The sequence below is a fragment of the Pyrus communis genome, chromosome 1 (genome assembly GCF_041283825.1).
Source record: "Pyrus communis isolate YQ-2024b chromosome 1, ASM4128382v1, whole genome shotgun sequence".
In the NCBI taxonomy this organism is placed as follows: Eukaryota; Viridiplantae; Streptophyta; class Magnoliopsida; order Rosales; family Rosaceae; genus Pyrus; species Pyrus communis.
The window spans coordinates 15,400,122-15,414,557 of record NC_142565.1 but is presented as its reverse complement, the minus strand read 5'-3'; the positions used below and the strand labels follow the sequence as shown (position 1 = coordinate 15,414,557).

General features: G+C 44.4%; 1 protein-coding gene and 1 pseudogene across 1 annotated transcript; one reads left to right on the top strand and one right to left on the bottom strand.

The window, feature by feature from the left end:
* Positions 1 to 4,563: 4,563 nt before the first annotated feature.
* Positions 4,564 to 5,149, bottom strand: LOC148699241 (uncharacterized; annotated as a pseudogene).
* A 7,082-nt stretch (positions 5,150 to 12,231) lies between these two features.
* LOC148699240 (uncharacterized) lies at positions 12,232 to 12,597 on the top strand. The gene has a single exon (XM_088693870.1). The coding sequence runs from the start codon at positions 12,232 to 12,234 to the stop codon at positions 12,595 to 12,597; it is 366 nt and encodes a 121-aa protein (XP_088549996.1).
* Positions 12,598 to 14,436: the final 1,839 nt, after the last annotated feature.

The following is a 14,436-nucleotide window of genomic DNA, read 5'->3' as shown; positions in this document are numbered from 1 at the left end:
GTCAAAAAGAACCTAAATGAGTCGTTTCGCCACTATGTGAAGAGGTTCAAAGTAGATAAGGCAAAGATAGTCGAATGCAACGACTTAATAGCTAGTGCAGCCTTCTAAAAAGGACTCCTAGCAGACCACCCGTTATTTGGAGAATTAATCATGAAAAAAGATCTAACTCTGGCAAACTTTTTTGCTCTGGCAGAGAAGCATGCACTTTGGGAGAGGCTCAGTGAGCAGAAAAGGCACCCCAGCAACCTCAAAAAGAATTGGCAGTAGCCTAAAAGAAGGAGGATGAGAAGTAGTGCAACAACAAAAACAGGTAGGAGGCCAAGCGCAGGGACCGATCCCCTACTAATGAAGACTTGACACCCAAGAAATACTCCAAGTTCTCGATCCCAATCCACTAAATCTTTCGCAACATCAAGAGCGAACCTTGGTTCAACTTGCCAAAGCAATCAAAATGAGATACTTCCAAGTTGGACCATACCAAATATTGCACATTCCATCAAGGTCACGGTCGCACAACTGATGACTGCTACACTTGGAGGAATTACCTAAAGAAGCTGGTGAAAGAAGGCAAGGTCGATAGATACTTGGACAAGCCAACTGCATATCCTAGAAGAAATGCAAACACCGACAAAGACAATCTGTATCAATGGCATATGCGCTGAATCTGAGCAGTTGGGGGCCACCAACAACTTTAAGAAAAGGAAGATCCAACAAGCTCTATTAGTATCTCAAGTCCAGGCAGTTAACACCCAATTTAGACCCATTGTTGGCTTCACCGAGCAGGGTGCTGAAAGCGTCGACTTCTCATATGACGATGCACTAGTAATATCTATCCAACTAGCCTACACTATAATCAATAGAATAATGGTTGACAATGGAAGTGCGGTCAATCTACTTCATCTCTTAGTACTTCAGAAGATGGACTTGGAAAGATGGTGTCTAGATCAATACGCCAGCAAACGAGACGTGATGGAAACCCCAAGAAGACATCGAGCACAACATCTACTTGGCAGTCTTGGAAGTAGCGATGAGCTTTTCCCTCATGCGAGAAGTACTTGGACCATGTATTTTGGCTCTAGTTATTGTGGCTCGAAAGCTCAAACATATTTTCAAGCTCATACAATTATCATCATGACTCAGTATCCTTTACGATCAATCCTACATGGTCCAAATGCTTCTCAACGAGTAATGAAATGGGTGTTGGAACTTGGCCAATACTTCTTAGTTTTCTGACTCTACACGGCAGTAAATGCCCAAGCCTTGGCTGACTTCATAGTAGAATTCACGCCTAACCTAGGCGACGCAACAAAGCGACCCAATGATGCTCCGGAGGCAGCCGAGCATGCCCTAACTCGCCTGCTTCACCCGATAGAGATTTCTGGCATTTGCACGTCGACGGTGCATCTAACTACAAGGGCTAAGGGGCAGGCGCGATCCTTGTCACCTTGACAGTTTGATGCTTCAACAGACAATCACTTTAGGCTTCAAAGCATCCAACAACGAAGCAGTGTACGAAGCCTTACTAGCAAGCCTCCAAATGGCAAAAGACTTGGTGGTGAAAAAGTTTGCAATTCATTCTGATTCCTAGCTAATCACCAGCTAGACTACTGAGGAGTACATGAAAAAACATCCAAAAATGGCGCAATACCTAGAGAAGGTACGAAACTAGCTTGAGGCGTTTCAGACTTACACCTTCACTCAAGTTCCGCAGGCAGACAATGCTCACATGGATGCGCTAGCTGTTCTAGGCTCAGTCCTCGACCACCAACTCAAATGCTCTATTTTGGTGGAGTATCTGGATAAACTAAGCATAGAGGTAGAGCCAATAGCTGAGGTGTCACAGGTTAGTACAACTCCAAACTGGCAAGATTCCATTATAGACTACCTGGTCAATGGTATATTCCCCATGGAAAGATTGGAGTCTAGAAAGCTCCAAACAAAGGCAGTATGCTAGTACATGTGGAACGACATTCTCGTCCGAAGATCATACCCACATCTCCTCTGCCTAACGCTTCCCGATGACCTAAAAATTCTAAGTTCAATCCATGAAGGCATTTGTGGAAATCACTCTGAAGGTCGATTCTTAGCACAAAAGGCTTCTAACACAAGTTATTACTGGCCTACTATGCATCAAAACGTTAAGGAATTAGTATATAGGTGTGACCGCTGCCAATGTTACAAGCCTGCACCAGTATTGCCTATGAGCAAACTACACCCGTAAACAAGTCCTTAGTAGTTCATATAGTGGGCAATTGACCTGGTAAGGCCAATGTCACCCCGTATCAGGGGCAAATGCATAATGATCGTGACAATTGACTATTTCACCAAATGGGTGGAAGCAGAGCCCATGACAACCACAACTCAGACGGATATAGAACGCTTCATATGGAGGAACATCATCTGTTGATTTAGCATCCCTCAGTCCATCTTCACAGACAACGACCCGCAATTCACAGGTAAAGATTTGGTGAAGTTCTTCTAGAAATATGGCATCAAACAACATATATCCACGCCGAGGTATCCCCAAGGAAATGGGTAGGCTGAAGAATCAAACAAGACGATTCTCGACTACCTTAAGAACTTCTTGGATGTCTATGGGAGTATCGCACAACAAAACGACGAGTAACCGGTGAGACTCATTTCTCTTTGGCATTTCGTTCAAAAGCAATCATTTTTCCCAATGTTATCATGCCAAGTATCAGCACTCTACTGCCAAGCATCGAGCAGAACAAAAAGAAGATGGCCACAAACTTAGATCTGGCAGAGGAGAAACGCGAGAAAGTCACTACCCGCATCGCAATTTACCAGCAGCAGCTCCTCTCTAGCTACAACAAAAAGGCCAAGATCGGCAGTTTTAACCTGGAAATTTAGTCCTAAGAAAAACCTTAATCATTGCCCACAGAGAAGACTCCAAACAGATGGATTCCATTTAGGAAGGTTCGTACAAAATCAGTAAAGTAGGTGGCAAGAGTAATTACTCCCTCCCCACCATGAACGACAAGGAGATTGAAAAGTAATGGAATGCCTACAATCTAAGGAAGAACCATGCGTGACCTCCCGCTATATCAAAGCCACAGCTCGACGAGCACCACCTTGTTAGCCGAGGACTATCCAGTTATTATGTAGTTCCTATCTTACAACTAAGTTTCATTCATTTCACTCATTTTTCAATGAGGAATTCATAAGTAATTTAAAACTTGGCTCGGCTGTATGCTTACAATAACTGGTCACTCCTGCACTTCAAAAGAAGATCGCGCCTTTCTTAGCGACTTAACGTAGGAGTTGCACCCTTTGGAGACTAACCATAATGTCTAGTGCAATAGGGTAAACCAATTCCTCGACATCCGCATGGGTTTGCTCTCCGATGCGGGAGGATAAACTGTACACTTCGAATATCCAAACGTGGATGAGTCGGGCTGCCTTGGTGTAACTAGGTGCACAATTGTTTGCACTGTGATTCCTAGAAGTAGCCACAATGGTCTTTTTAAGGCTTAGCTAACTGATGGATTTTTGGTCTCTTGGCCTAATCCATGGGGAACCGGGCCTTAGAGAGAGAGAGGTGACACATTACGCAGTACACCCTATGGATGGCTAACCTGGAACCCTAAAGTTGTTATTGAGTGCACTAAGGTAGCCTACGACTTCCAGAAGACTGCCTATAGATTGCCATTCAAGCAATAAGCCACGCTAAACTTATACAACCACACATTTTTGTGAAAAGTTAAACAGTAAGCGTGCATACACGAAGCTCTATTCACTGCCGACATGTTACGTAGTCGATAAATTTCACTTTGCCAAGCGTGGAATGATCGTTCAGATCTACACTAATTCCTACATTGTCATGATACTTGCTACGCAACCCACGTAATTGGTTACATAAAGAGCAAGGAGTTCTCTCGAACCTTTACTTATGAAATGTCATACAACCGCGTACTTATGATACGAAAGGTAAGAGAATTTCATAACCCAAAAATCTTTAGTATGTTATGATGCAGGCCACACAACTCGAAGGATTGAAAAAAGCTAAGGTTAACAGCCAAGTGGTTACGCGGACTCGTCTACTTCTGTAGGTAAGGCGTATGGCTGTTGACCCTATGTTTAACAATTTTGCAAAAGTTCAACACCAATACCTATAGCTACCTAGAAGACAAAGAAAAAAAGCAACAAGGAAAACAAAGAAAATCCTAAAGGCTACCTAGAAGATTACTGTTTAGCAGCTTGGACATCCCATGACTACTCGGTCACCACACCTTCAGCAGCTGCAACGCTCTCAGTAACAACTTTATCCAGTGCTTCACCCCGGGCTGCCCCAGCCTGGGCACCAACTTCTCTAATTACTTCACCAATGGAAGCCTCAAAAGTAAAGGCAAGCAAGTTTTTCGGAGAAATAGAGAAGGTTTCAAAGTCTTTCCTAGCAAACTCAAAGTTAGACAGCTTACCAAAGAGATGTTCTACATAACCTAGCTTGTAGAAATCGACATGACTCTAAACAAGCGAAGCCTCGAGCCCAACTTTCTCACCCTTTATCTACTCGTTCTCCTCAAGTAGACCAACACGGACGCGTTACAACTCATCCATTTCGTTCTTCAAATTTTCGTTGATCTCTAGTGCACCTTAGAGTTCTAACACTTGGGGTTCAACCCTATCAACGACCTTTTTGAAATGTATCATTTGATTATAAGCTACAATCAACTTTTCATCCTTTGCATAAGTAGTAGAATGAAGCTCAGAAATAGCACGCTTAAGATCTTGAATATGAGTTATGTAACATCTAATCTTCTTCTTTGCTCTTTCATACTTAACTTGGATTAGGTTAAGCCTAGTCTTCAAGTCAACGATCTCCTGGCTAGCGGTCTTAAGTTGCAGAGAAGTGGGGGCAGAGATATTGGACCCCTTCAAAGCGACGAGCTCACACTCTAACCTCTTGATCTTCTAGCAGAAGAATAAGCTTCAGCTACCATAGTCTTTGTTATTCCTTGGCAGCCTTGGTATCCTCTTGGTCAAGGAGGATAGACTCGACTGCTAGAATTGTCGTTTTCTGTATCCTAGTAAACAGAGCTATCATTCTATATCGGGTTGTATGCTTTGCAAATGAACTTGGGCAAATAATCCCTATAACACCATCAACAAGTTTGGCACACGCGTCCATGTCTTTAAGAAAATCTAGCTTCAAAAGCGCACAGAGCAATTTTCTCACAACTGCCCACTCGAGCAATTTTCTCTTTTTCAGCAGGCGAACTAGTTTTAGCAGCATGTGGAATAGGCCTTGGTGCCACTTTAGCAGCAAAGTCCACCTTATTGCTCTTCATAGTAGCAAGCATTTCCAAAGGTGAACCAGACTTAGTTCTCAACAAATGTTTTGGCACAGATTTCGACACTAAGGGCATGATAGAACCTCTACGCTGAGTAATCCTATCAGCAATCGTACTAGTTACCTTCGGCATAGTAGACGTCACTGGTTCATACCTAGCAGCCTCACATTTCTTCCCCATGGAATAAGTCAAGTAAATCACAAGCCAATCGGCAACGGGTGGACCTTCACGAGCAATGGAAGAAGCCTTCAGCTTTTTCTCAATTAGCATCTCTAGAGTAAGTGGGGAAGATCTCTTCTTTCCACCTTGATTCACAACAAGCTCCACGAAAGCAATTTGACGAGCCAAAGCATTTGCCTTGATCTGTTTTATTTCCTCTCTCAGGGGTAACCCACCTATCTCCTCGTGAAGAGGACTAAGTAGCCAACGTCATTCATGATACTCAGCAAGGGTACCTAAAGCAACATACACCTTCTTCATATCTGGAGAAGTCTTGGGAGTTGTACCAAATTTCAAATCTACATAAACAGAGGATGATAGTCAACAAAAAATTGAAAACGGCTTAACAAAAAGCACAAAGCAGCCTAGAGACTAAGTAGTCTACTTACCGAAGATGAAAATTGTATGAACGCGTAGCTCAGGGGAAGAATCAAACTCCTACTCTTTAATTATCTCCAAAGTCTCCTTAGCCTAGTCAAATGATCGAAAAGGTTATGGGGGATCGTAGCTACCCCAACTCCATCAATATGGCCTATATCAAAGAAGTACCAGAATTCGTTGATGGTCAAATCCAAGTCAAAGAATTGGGTTAGATTGAGGAATCCTACCATCACACAGATCGCATTTGGAGAACATTGAGCGGGGGCACATTTCATTGAGCAAAACACTTCTTAGAAGAAACACGGCATGGGAAAAGTAAATCCCAACACAAAGTAGTAGGGGTGAAACTTGATGGCTTTCCAAGCCCCACTACATGACTCACGGCTGCTATTCTCCTTGGAATGCTTCGCATGTACCCCAGACAGAATGGCGTACTTATATGCTTCTGGGAAGTCTCTAAATAAGTCATCATAGCTAATTTGGAAGTGAGTAGCCTTGAAGTAACCCACTTTACTCAAAGATCCGCCTTGGCGATACAACGAAGGCATACCATCATCACTCTTATGGCTTGAAAAAGACATACTTGAAGAAATTCTACAAAGATACAAGGAAGAATCATTAGACGGCTGCACAAAAAAAATTGCATCAGGCTCCACGGCCTAAGGATAGTAGTCAAGGGAGCCCAGCCTATGCTGGCTCTCATCTCTCTCTCAGCCTTACACTCTAAGAAACCTAGAGCACCAGGAGACCCAACTCGCAAAGTACTGCCATTCTCTCAGCCCAAAGGCCTCGCGACCTAATCCAAAAAGAAGAGGCTGGCGCCTCCACGTCTCTCTTATTCTCTTCCCTCCTGCATCGGCCCTAGCCTAGCGGCCCAAAGATCAACGCCCCACAGCCTCGGCCCAAGCTGAGAAGTTCCTGACCTGAGCCGAGCCCCAACTCGCCTTTGCTGCCCACGCCACTACACCCAGACCTCGGCCCACACCGAGCCGCCGTTGCACCAAGCCACCCACGGCAACAATGCCATAACTCCTCTAAGCCACTTTTTGACACATCCTCGACCCCCGTTGAGCCAAATTTCAAGCCCCGAGGCTCCAAAAAATTACGAAGGTAAGAATATAGTAACGAAAGATGGTCATTTGCATGGCTAAGCGTAGAAGATTGCTAGGGGAGGGATAACAAATATCTTCTAGCTTTCTCTCTCTTGTAGGGTAGAATAAATTGCTCTCAGAAGTTGTTTTATCATCTACTTAAGGTAGACTTTAATAGACTTTAGAAGTGATTTATTTCCCTTTCCTAGAAGGATCTAATTTCTAATTAATGTGGGAATCTACATCCGAATAGGAAACAATCTTATGTTTCCTAAAGCAAGGGAAAGTCTCTACACCTGTTGCCCTTTCCTGCGAGCAGCCCAACAGGTGTGGGGGCATTTGTGGAGCCAAAAATAATCAAGAAAATTATGAAAGTGACATGTGGACTTTTGGGTGAAAAGGAAAAAATTACCCTCGAGGCACACCGGGCTTCCCACATGCATGCAACGGACAATAACGGCTCAATCAAGGAAGAGACAAAGGTGATCAAAATGGTATTTATTCAAATCCCTTTCATCACTCCTCATCAAATCATTATTCAAAAGGTAACTCTCAATTTTCTTATTTAATTTAGGATTAATTGCCAAGTTAATTGCAAGGTATTATTTCACATAATATCTTGCAATTATTCACATAATTCCACCATATATGGCCAGCAACTATTCTCCAAGTATGGCTTGTCACTTCCCTATAAATAGCCCTATTATCCCACTAAAAAGCTAAGCCATTTGATACCTACAAACTGCAAAACACATTCTTTTCAAAATTCTAACTTTGGCATCAGAGATTCTTCAGCCAAAGCCCCCTATTGATCGTGGGCGCGTGAAGCTTTTGGCCTTAATCTTAGGTGTTATTATTTTACAGGTTCATTTTCGTCAAAGAAAAAAAAGGCGGAAATTTACATCCATAATACCTTTGAGTATAATATTAAGAAATATATTGTTAGATAGGTATAGCAGTGTTACAACATTATTGTTGAGCCTAAAATAATCCCAAAAATTCTAAAGGCGACACGTGGACTTTTATTCAAGAAGGACAAGATTGCCCTCAAGAAATGGGCAGGCTTCTCAAATGCATCCACGCGCAGCTCACATCCCTAAAAGATTCAGTAGTTGAACCCAACTGCCCACAGCTCACCTGCCCTTGGGAAGGAATTAAAGAAAAACATTAATTATCCAAATCCTATCTTTAATACATTCCGAATTGAAGATTGACTCCAATCAAGTAAGTAATCCTAATTTAATTCAATTAAGGATTATTACCCTATTATCTCAAGATATTATCTCCTATTAAATATCTTGGGAATATTTGGAGAATATTTCTCCATTAAACCCTATATGGTCGGCCCTAGCAGTATAAATACCTGACATTCTACCAAATTGAAAAGGCTTTTGCAACCCTAAAAAGCCTTAAACACTTTACTCTCTCAGAGAAACTAACTTAGGCATCGAAGCTTTGTTGACCTAACCCCCCCCCCCACCTCGTGGGCGCGTGAGGCTTAGATCTTTGATCAAAGGTGTTGATTGTTTTGCAGGTCCATTTTCGTCAAAACTGAAGACGACGGAAATTTGCATCCACAAATTGGTGCTTCCATTAAAAGCTGAATCAAAATACTCGAAAAAGCCTCTCGCTTTAGTTTCTTGAATTTTCTATTACGTTGAATTTCTCACACGTCATATCAATTAATTTTTCCTATAAAAGTTTCTTGAACAATTCCGGAGAAAGGATACAATGGTACGAAATTTAGAAACTACGACGAATGGAACCCCATACGTGGAAGGATTTGGATTAGAGAGTGGAGACAAAGACATAGCCCCACGACGAAGATCCTCAAGGCTCAACACGACGGCATGAGGAGCCCTACCGCAGCAGAGCGCCACCTTTGCCGTGACCCAGCCGCCGCGGCAATGCCATCAGGCCACGATACCACTCCCACCAAACTCTAGGCAACTAAACCCTAGGCAAGAGACCCAGGTCCACTTCCAAGTCCCTGGGCAGGAGGCCCAGCCCAATGTTGTAACAGGTCTTTTTGCACAGCAAGCCCGAATCCGATCCGAGAATTCGGCAACTGTTGCTAGCCAAACAGCTCAGCGACCCCAAGGCCAAGACACTCAGCTAATAGGCCAAAATGTGGCAACCTAATAGCTAGGAGAACCCACAGCCATGCAGATCCAAGGCGAGCAGGCGTCAGTCCAACACACCGCGTGGCCCACTCCGATAACCCGACCTGCAGCCCAACCTATACCGAGGCCACCTCCAGCGATCCAGATTCTAACCACAGGTCCTATGATAGAATCAAGGTTACTTACACCCCAAGAAAGCACCACTTGCCTCAGCAGGTCGCCAATTTGACGAACCCCATCACGCAGCAGACCATTTTGGTGTACCAACTCCTTGAGAGTATCGAGATGAGGTGTCCCGAAGCAGGACAAGGGCGGAAGAATGTGACTCATTCCAATGACGTCTTGGCAAAGAGCCACTCAGCCCGCTATGAACCAAGCGTTGAGGTAGTGCAACTCTTGTTTGGGTCCTCGGGGAAACATCTTTGCCCACCTAGATACACAGAGAAGCATTCATTCCTGACTTAGCTCATAAGTCAGTGTGCATTCGAGGTTGGGTCTAAACTTCGACAAACACTCAAAACCTTCCGGGAGAAGCGTCCACACAAGGCTAGGCCCACAAGGAGATTCTTCTACGAGGCAATGAAGTAGGCAGCCGCATGACGCACAGAAAAGAGCACGTGAACAGTCCAACTCATGTTCTATTGGTAGCCCCCACCAGAAGCGGCGGCGAGCAGCACAGCTAGAACCACGTGCACTACGACCGCAGTACAAATAAGCAAGACATGCCGAAGAGCAACATAGACCAGTAGGTTAGCACCGGGGGCAGCTGGATGCTTCGCTGCCTCACCAGGCGTAAATCCAAAAGGAAGTAGAAATGACAGATACTTGATGCACTATTGAAGTGCCATGACCCTCTACGCCAATAATGACGCTCTCAAGTGCAAGATCTTTGCCACGACTCTACAAGGCGAGGCACAAGACTATTTCCACACCCTGTTACCACGTTTAATCCAGAACTTCGATGAACTTTCCTTGGTTTTCACTAAGGAATATTCGTCTTACCGCTCGATCAAGAAGAGGTCTGACCACTTTTTCACTAAGGACTCTTAGCAGATCACCTACTTTTCAGAGAATTAATTATGAGAGAGAACCTGTCCTTGGCAAATTCTTATGCTTTGGCAGAAAAACACTCCCTCTGGGATGAAGAAAAACGTTCTCAGAAGCCACGTAAAGACGTGAAATCGACTCAAAAGAAGGGTGAGCAACAAACTGCTTGATAACAAAAGCAAGCTAGGTGAGAAACGCAAGGATCGAACCCAAGCTAAAAGGGGCGCAACACCCAAGAGGTGCACCAGGTTCTCAGTCCTAGTCAGCCAAATCCTTCGCGACCTCAAGGATAAGCCATGGTTCAAGCCGCCGCTACCTTTAACGGACGACACCTCTAAGATAAACCAGACCAAATACTGCGCATTCTACAGAGGTCCTGGGCACACAGCCAATGATTGCATCACATGGATAAGGTACCTTGAGTAACTTATAAAGGAAGGCAAGTGCGACCAGTATGTTGACAGACCAAATGCCCCACCAATGAGGGAAGCAGATGCCGATGCTGAACCCCCAACCAAGACAATCCGAATCAACGGAATCTTTGCCATAGATGTTGTACTTGGACAAATCTGGTTCACGAAGAGGAAGCTCTAGCAGGCGAGATTGGTCAATCTGGTTCAAACCATAGATGTTGTACCTGGACCAATCGTTGGCTTCACTGAGCAGGACGCTGAGGGAGTAGACTTTCCCCACGACAATGTCGTGGTGATTTCTGTACAACTGGCCCATGCCATCGTTGACAGAGTCATGGGGACAACGGTAGCTCAATCAACCTCTTACAACTAACAGTCATCCAGAAGATGGACATGGAAAGCACGATCCAACGTAAAGCAGAAGTCTTGACCGGATTCAATGGACTAACCTCAACTGCCATTGGCACTGTCACACTCGATGTAACCAACCTACCAATTGTTTCATCGCAGATCTTCATGATCGTCAGCGACCTATCTCCCCATAATGGGATATTGGGCCGACCATGGCTAATGAAGATTGGAGCTATAACCTCAATCGAGTAGTAAAAAATCTGATTTCGCATCCTAGAAGGAACAGTCAGAGAAATCAAGGACAACCAGGCCACGTCCAGGCGATGCACTGTACAAGTTCTCAAGAAGTTAAAGGAGAAATCTTTCGTCTTAGAAGTAATAGCTGAAGTGCAGAAAGGCGACTCGACCTCCTCCAAATAGCAATTACAGCAGGCAGGTCAAGAAAATGTCATCAAGGTCAACAATGCACTGGAAGATGAATCAGGATGGAAACCCAAAAAAGAAGGAAAAGCTCACGGCTTTCCTTAGGGAAAATCGCGATGTCTTCGCATGGTCACTCTTTGACATGCCCGGTATTGATCCAGCGATAACTTGTCACAAGCTGCACGTCAATTCCGCTGCCAAACCTATGATCCTAAAAAGGCGACATTTCGCACTCAAGTGAGTAGCGATTATTGAGGCGGAGATCAACAAGTTACTAAAGGTTGGATTTATTAGGGAAGTGGCGCACTTAGCATGGCTGGCCAACGTCATTCTAGTAATTAAAAAGGAAAAGGGCAAATGGAAAGTATGCGTGGATTACACCGACCTCAACAAGGCATGCCCTAAAAACTACTATTTGGTTCCTCGAATTGACCTGCTCGTTGACTCAACATCTGGGAACCAGCTGTTCAGCTTCTTGGACGCATACTTAGGCTACAACCAGATTGCCATACACAAGCCTGATAAAGAAACGATCGTATTTATGATCGAGCGAGGCACATACTGCTATAAGGTCATACCTTTTGGCCTTAAGAATGCAGGAGCAACCTACCAGCAACTCGTAAACACAATGTTCAAGAATCAGATCGGAGCCACCATGGAAGTTTACATCGACGACATCATGGTGAAGGGCAAACAGCATTCTGACCACATTTACAACTTAGCAGAAACTTTTGCTATTCTCCGAGAATACAACATGAAGCTCAACCCAGCCAAGTGCACATTTGACGTATCCTCAGGCCGATTCTTAGGGTACCTTGTAACCCAACGAGGAATTGAGGCTCATTCAAGGTAGATCAAAGCGATCCTGGACATGAAATCACCCATAACTCTGAAGGAGATCCAAGGTCTGACAGGACGAGCGGCCACACTCAATCGCTTTCTTTCGCGATCTATCGACCGATGCAAGTCTTTCTTCAAAGCAATCAAAAAGGCGCAGAATGACAAGTGGGATGATGAGTGCAACAAAGCATTTCAGGACCTGAAGAAATATCTGACATCACCTTTACTACTATCCAAACCGGAAGCAGCGGAGAATCTATACATATATCTGGTCGTATTAGAAGTAGCAGTGAGCTCTACCCTCATACGAGAAGAGTTGAGGGCCCAATTTCCTGTATTCTACACATCCAAAGCTCCCCTCGATCGAAAACCAGATACCCGAAGACTGAAAAACTAATTTTGGTGCTAGTTGTTACAGCTCGGAAACTCAGACCCTACTTTTAAGAGCATCCGGTCATCGTCATGACCTATTACCCATTACGATCAGTCTTCACAGCCTAGGCACTTCTCAACGAGTCATAAAGTGGGTGTTGGAATTTGGTCAATACAGCCTCGCATACGAACCCCGCACGGCGATAAAAGCCTAGGCATTGTCGGACTTCATAGTAGAATTCACCCCAAGCTTGAAAGATGTAGTAACATAGCCTGAAAGCACCCAGAGGTAGCCGAGCACTCCATAGCAGTACCTGCCTCACTGGGTAGAGATTTTTGGCGTTTGTAAGTCAATGGATCATCCAACCATCAAGGATCAGGAGCAGGTCTAGTTCTTACTACCCCAGACGGCTCGATGCTCGAGTAAGCGATCATTTTAAGCTTCAAAGCATCAAACAATGAAGTGGAGTATGAAGCCCTACTAGTAGGTCTTCGAATGGCAAAAGACCTAGTGGTGAAAAAACTTACGATATATTTCGATTCCCAACTGATCACCAATCAAACCTTAGGGAGGTACACAGCAAAGCATCCAAGGATGGCCTAATACCTCGAAAAGGTGTGAGAGCAGCTAGTGATGTTCCAGACATACACATTGACTTAGGTTCCACAAAGAAAATACCCACGTAGACGCACTGGCAAGCTTAGGCTCTGTGTTAGACCATCAGCTCAGGCTCCATCCCAGTCTAGTAATTGGAAAAGCTGAGCATAGATGAGGAACCAGCAGTCGAGATGGTGCAGATTAGCATAGTCCGAGTTGGCAAGATCCCATCATCGACTACATAGTCAATGGAACACTTCCCGCAGATAGATTGGAGTCTAGGAAGCTCCAGATGAAGGCAGCACATTACTACAAGTGGAATGGCATCCTTGTTCGAAGATCCTTTTCAAGACCACATCTTCACTGCTTATCGCCTCCCAACAACTTGAAGATTCTTAGCTCAATCCATGAAGGCGCTTGTGGAAACCACTTGGCCGTTCCTTGGCACGAAAAACTCTTAACGCTAGCTATTATTAGCCAACCATGCATCAAGACGCCAAAGAGTATGCATAAAGGTGCGACAGTTGCCAGCGTTTTAAGCCTGTGACCGCATTACCTGCCAATGAACTTCACCCACAGACGAGCCCATGGCTATTCATGCAGTGGACGATCAACTTGGTAGGACCAATGCCACCTGCTACTGGGGGCAGAGGCATGATGATCGTAGCAGCCGACTACTTCACAAAATGGGTCTAAGCTGAAACCATGACCACAACTACCCAGATGGACGTAAAGTGCTTCATATGGAAGAACATCATCTGCCACTTCATCATCCCACACTTCATTGTCACTGACAATGGTCCACAGTTTATGGGTAAAGATTTGGCATAGTTCTTCGAAAAGTATGGCATCAAGCAGCGCATGTCCATGCCTCGATATCCATAGGGTAATGGGCAGGCTGAGGCATCTAACAAGACCATCTTCGACTGCCTCAAGAAAACCCTTTCAGAAAAGAGAAAAAAAAAAAAAAAAAAAAAAGGGAAGTGGCCAGATGAGTTCCCCAATGTTCTATGGGTATATTGCACCACCAAAAAGTGAGCATTCAGGGAAACTCCATTTTCCCTAGCGTATGGTTCTGAGGCAATCATTCCTCCCAACGTCATAGTACCAAGTATTAACATTGTACTGTCAAACCTTGAGCAGAACGAAAAGGAGATGGCCACCAACTTAGACCTGGCAGAGGAGGAGCGCGAGAAGGTTATCACTCGCATTGCAGCCTATCAGCAACATCTCTTCTCCAGCTACAACAAAAAGGCAAAAATCTGG

Bases quoted from the DNA above. Each gene is read 5' to 3' on its own strand.
- LOC148699240 (XM_088693870.1), top strand. From the start codon at position 12,232: ATGAAATCACCCATAACTCTGAAGGAGATCCAAGGTCTGACAGGACGA.